Source organism: Arachis duranensis, chromosome 6 (assembly GCF_000817695.3).
Source record: "Arachis duranensis cultivar V14167 chromosome 6, aradu.V14167.gnm2.J7QH, whole genome shotgun sequence".
NCBI classification, from domain to species: domain Eukaryota; kingdom Viridiplantae; phylum Streptophyta; class Magnoliopsida; order Fabales; family Fabaceae; genus Arachis; species Arachis duranensis.
Window position 1 is genome coordinate 96,987,357 of NC_029777.3, and position 3,405 is coordinate 96,990,761.

At 37.4% G+C, this 3,405-nt stretch overlaps 1 protein-coding gene across 1 annotated transcript in view; it reads right to left on the reverse strand.

The window, feature by feature from the left end:
* Window positions 1-3,405, reverse strand: part of LOC107494847 (kelch repeat-containing protein At3g27220) — a 7,725-nt gene that overhangs the window by 3,887 nt on the left and 433 nt on the right. The window contains exons 2-6 of the mRNA XM_016115883.3: window positions 2,829-3,017; window positions 2,215-2,444; window positions 1,790-1,960; window positions 1,436-1,541; window positions 1,031-1,237 (exon numbers count right to left, since the gene is read on the reverse strand). Of these exons, the coding sequence (XP_015971369.1) occupies window positions 1,031-1,237; window positions 1,436-1,541; window positions 1,790-1,960; window positions 2,215-2,444; window positions 2,829-3,017 (903 nt within the window). The remainder of the gene's footprint in view (window positions 1-1,030; window positions 1,238-1,435; window positions 1,542-1,789; window positions 1,961-2,214; window positions 2,445-2,828; window positions 3,018-3,405) is intronic.

Consider the following 3,405-nt stretch of genomic DNA (forward strand, 5'->3'; position numbering starts at 1 on the left):
AACATCCTATGAAAAGTTAAAAGTTTTAAGTATCTTGGGTGCATTATACAGGATAATGGAGAGATTGAACAGGATGTAAATCTTAGGATCCAAGCAGGTTGGTCAAAATGGCAGAGTACATTTGGTTTTATATGCGACAAAAAAGTGCCTTTAAAACTTAAAGGTAAATTCTATCGCACCGCTATAAGACCGGCGATGCTGTATGGTACGGAGTGTTGGGCGGCTAAAGGGGAGCACGAACATAAGCTGAGTGTGGCAGAGATGAAGATGTTGAGATGGATGAGTGGTCATACGCGATTGGATAAAATAAGGAATGAAGATATAAGGGAGAGAGTTGGAGTAGCACCCATTGTGGAAAAGATGGTTGAATCGCGTCTCAGGTGGTTTGGACATGTGAGAAGAAGACCGATAGAACATCCAGTCAGGAAGGTGGATGAGATGGAAGATGGACAAAGGGCGAAAGGCAGAGGAAGACCTAAGAAGACCATCCATGAGGTGGTCAGACGAGATCTACATGTAAACAGTCTCACTGTAGACATGATACATGACAGAGCACAATGGCGTCGTTTGATTCATGTAGCCGACCCCACTTAGTGGGACAAGGCTTTGTTGCTGCTGTTGCTGCTGCTGCATAAAACCAAGGTGAGTGATTGTGCACACAAATGGAGCATGCAGTGCATTCCTAATAATTTCTTAACTCCAGTACCCAAAAAAAAATTAAAACAGATAAAACAAAGAAGAGAGCAAAAATATTCAGCTCCAATACCAAGAGAAAAAGAGTGTCATGATCAACATTAACAAGACTGATAAATGTTTTGCTATGACATTGTTAAAATTTAAAATGGTTTTGTTAATCTTTTTAAGATCTAATATCTGAGATTCGATGAATCATATATATGTGTCAATGGTCGATTCATAAGATGATCATTCACAAAAATACCACAACCAATATATGCAAAGGGGAAGGGGAAGGGGCCTTCAAAAGATAAAGAGAAAAATGATAATGCATTTCTAATGCATGAGAGCATACCAGCGTATCTAAATGAAATTGGAAAACCTCCCCAACCAGGATCATCCTTTTGGTCACCGGGTGCTTTTCAGTTGTACCACCAGTGATGATAATTGAATTATTCACAATCACCCATGCACACTCTATGTGGGAGTCAGGCTTTGGCATAGGTTGCAAAACTTTCCATTTCATTTCGTCATCCAGCATATAAACATCGCCATAGACAACCTGAAACAAAATAAATCTTAAGGCCATAAGACACCATGAAGTCTATATATTATACATGATGAAGGAGTCGCAATAATGCAAAAGGTTATTTAGAACACATTACGAGTATTTCAAGTGACATATCTTCAAAAAAATAAGCCAATTATTACATGCAACAGAGTAATTCATGAATGCTGTTGGTAGCCAAAGAAAACATACTTCATGCCTGCGTGAACACTTGAATATAGGTGAGCCTGGTTTGGGCATAAAATCACCTTCTTGTCCACCAATCACAAAAAGCCGATCATTTGCCACAATGCAAGCCCTGTACAAATAAGGTAGTGTTAGAACTAAGATGAAAGCCAACCAACCAGTTTAAAGAAAATGTATGAGATTTAAAAAAGAAAATCATCTTTTCTCAAAAGATTCTTTGGGTTTCAATGACACAGGTTAGCTTTTTAAACATGATTTTTTTTTTGGAAAAAAATAAAAGAACAGAAAACAATCAAGAAATTAAAGATTTTCACAAATTAAACAAGAACAGTGATAAAAGTATCTGGGCAATCTGCTAACCTATGAGGTCCGCCACGAGGAATGGGGATTTCAGTTCGCCATTTTTTCTCCAATGCTTTACCATCCTTTACACCTAGGCTCCAATGCTCTAGTGCAGGCGTATGGCGATTCTCCTTGCCACCGCCCATGACATGTAGTCTTCCCCTCCATAATTGAGTAGCAGGAGCATACCTAGAAATTCCTGTGTTAGTATACTATAACTTTTCATATGACAATTAAATAGTTTAACTTGTTAAAATTCCATCTACCAGAAAAGCTTGATCAATCATTAATGTAGTGGCAGATACCAATTTAACTAGAATTTTTAATTATCAAATAACAAGTCTAGGTTGCACCTCACTGATAAATTGGAAAATGAACATTTACAGTGCAGTACACAGCACAGTTCACGCATAATTTAATGGTGTACACTGTACATAACATACCTTGGAAGAGGCAATGGTGGCAAACTGCTCCATTGCTTGGTTTTAGTGTCTAAGGCGAATACAAGATTAATAGACCCTCTGCATTGAGGACCATATTGTCCTGAGACCACATATATGTATCTCCCATCAGTTGCAACTCCTAAATGTGAATTAGCCATCTCTTCTGGTGACTCGATCCTATCTACCCATTTGTTACCTTTGAAATCATAGACATCAACATGAGAATGCACCTGCGAGAAACATATAAGCACAGAAGATAAATTAAGATCGTTAATAGTCTCAATAAACTGTCAACCGACAACCAGACAATAAAAAACTATCATCTCACCAGACACATTATATATATGGATCCAAGTACTGTGCTATAAAGTCTCACAATCATAAACAACATGATCTTTAAGATCAAATAGTAAACAATGACAAAAGAAATAAATAAGTTTATCATCACATTAACTACATTATACATATGAATCCAACTATTGTGCTGTGAGGTCTCGTAAAACATAAGCAAGATTATTCTTTTAGGGTCAGAGATGCAACATGTGCATCAGCATAGGATCATATTGAATGCATTAAGCATTTGCCAATGAGCCAGAGATCGGCGAAACACTCACGTAGTCAAGATTTCTGTATCCTTGAAGAACATAAAACATGTTCTTAATCTGTACAGCATATCCATCCAGCCGAGGCACCGGAGCCGATGGCATTGCCTCCCAATTCCAATTGGGAGCAGGTATATCTGCAAATGTTGCTGGAAAGAGATCTTCAGAGCCATTCTTTTTTGCAACTTCAGCGTGGCCACCCTATAGAAAGCCCCAACATTATATCCAAAATCAGCAATAGAGTAACAACAAAAGCAAACTCAACAAGATTATCAATCAGAACCCAACAAAATCAGAATTTAAAAGAAAAGTAAACAATGAAATGAAATTTCCAAAACAACAAAAAAAATTAAAAATAAAAAGGACGAAAGCAAGTGCTAGAACAACGGTTGAGTTGCCTCCAAGGCCAAGGGTTCATGGAACCAACCAAAAGCTGCCAACACTACAGATTTTCACCCTAATAATTTTAATTATAATAATTAAAACCTTAACATTCAAACGTTCGACAAAATTGAGCTAGTACAGCAACTAATTTATGAAATTCACTCTAGCTCTTAAATCTCCGTTTTCTGTTAAGCTTTCTCCAATT